This window comes from Arachis ipaensis, chromosome B02 (assembly GCF_000816755.2).
Source record: "Arachis ipaensis cultivar K30076 chromosome B02, Araip1.1, whole genome shotgun sequence".
Taxonomy (NCBI): Eukaryota; Viridiplantae; Streptophyta; class Magnoliopsida; order Fabales; family Fabaceae; genus Arachis; species Arachis ipaensis.
Window position 1 is genome coordinate 5,652,550 of NC_029786.2, and position 1,665 is coordinate 5,654,214.

The following is a 1,665-nucleotide window of genomic DNA, read 5'->3' on the forward strand; positions in this document are numbered from 1 at the left end:
CTACCCGCCCCGGTATATATATATATATTATAATTTTAATATATAATATGTGTAATATATATAAAATAATTAATAAAATAATTGATAATATTATATCATATTTTAAATTTTATTTTAATTTATGTTATGTATGTGATGATGGTTATATAAATCTTAAAATTTAATTTTTTTTATTAGATTTTAATAATTATAGGGGTGGGTAGGAGCGGGACGGGACGGGTACCTACGAGGGCGGGGTGGGTATATCTGCGGGAGTGAGTTAGGGTTCAACTTTTTACTACCTGGAGATAGGAGCGGGACAGATTTTATGCAGGTTATTGTAGGGCGAGGCGGGGTTGGGTAGAACAAAAACCCGCCCGTTGCGATCCCTAAAGGACGTGTTGAATATTTTCATAATAGGAGGATGCTCCCATAAAGATGCATAAAATGTCTTTTTGTAAAGACACTTATGTGTCGCATTATTATTGAACATATTAATGAACCAATTATTTTTGAATTTCTTAACAAACTAGAATAAAATTGATTTTTTTATAACAATAACAATAAATCTAATTGTTATCCGGTCTGGTCGAACCGACCAATTTACATAACCTATTGGATCATGATTTTTTTGTTTGGTTTTTTCTAAAACAAAAATCAGGGATATATTTGTCTTTTTATCAAAAAATTTAGACATGATTTGGTTTAAATTGTTTAAATCGATCGGATCAAATCAGGTCTAATAATTATAGTGCGGACAATTGGATTTATTATTATTGCTATAATAAACCGATTTTATTATGGTTTATTAAAAATAAATTATTAACCGATTTAATAAATATATCCAACAATATCATGACACATGTAAACATTTAAAAAAAAATATTTTTAGTATCTTTATCAAAATAGTCTCCTTCATAATAATATAATACATTTTAAATATCAATATTCAACTAAAACACTACTTCTATTTTCATATTAAAAATAATTTCTAGTAGGTTTTTATCAACACTTAATAATTTATTATGTGCAGTATAAAAACAAAAAATTTATATGTCCGAACAAAATGAGGAAAGTGTCCCCACACGCTTTCGCCACGCACTCACAAACACAACACAAATCCATTCCGTGCAGTTCGTAATTCGTATATATCTCTCTCTTCTCTTCTCTTTTCTCTTCTATCTTCAATTATTTGATTAATTTATTATCACACTCTCTCCACTTCCGTTTTGCACTCATTCACTTGCCAACTTCTTTTTCTTTTTTATTCTATTCAAAGAGCTCAATCATTCTTATTATTATATTATTAATATTAATATATAATCATGAGTAGCAGCAAGAGCAACAAGAAAGGAGGAAGAGGAGGAGGAGCGCCACCGGCTCCAAGGGCGGCGGCTCGCACGTGCGTGGGGAAGTATGAGCTTGGAAAGACTATCGGAGAAGGAAGCTTCGCGAAGGTTAAGTTCGCGAAGAACGTTGAGAATGGAGACCATGTTGCCATCAAGATCCTTGACAAGTCCCATGTCCTCAAACATAAGATGATTGAGCAGGCACTACTTTCTCATTTTTATTATTCATCTTTTTTTCATTTTCAGCAATGGATTCTCTCCTGTCAGATAATATTATCGATATTCCCTTCGCTCTTTTCCCTTTTATGCCAAAATAAAAAATAAATGCGACGTTAAA

The 1,665-nt window shown here is 31.5% G+C and overlaps 1 protein-coding gene across 8 annotated transcripts in view; it reads left to right on the forward strand.

Annotated features, from left to right (window-relative positions):
* LOC107624121 (CBL-interacting serine/threonine-protein kinase 9) overlaps window positions 1,178-1,665 on the forward strand; it is a 19,512-nt gene continuing 19,024 nt past the window's right edge. For 4 of the 8 annotated variants that reach the window (XM_016326593.2, XM_021115265.1, XM_021115264.1 and 1 more), the window contains exon 1: window positions 1,178-1,529. In XM_016326593.2, coding sequence (XP_016182079.1) covers window positions 1,305-1,529 — 225 coding nt within the window. In that variant the 5' untranslated portion in view covers window positions 1,178-1,304. The remainder of the gene's footprint in view (window positions 1,530-1,665) is intronic. The other 4 variants (XM_016326587.2, XM_021115262.1, XM_021115261.1 and 1 more) reach the window with 2 other exon arrangements.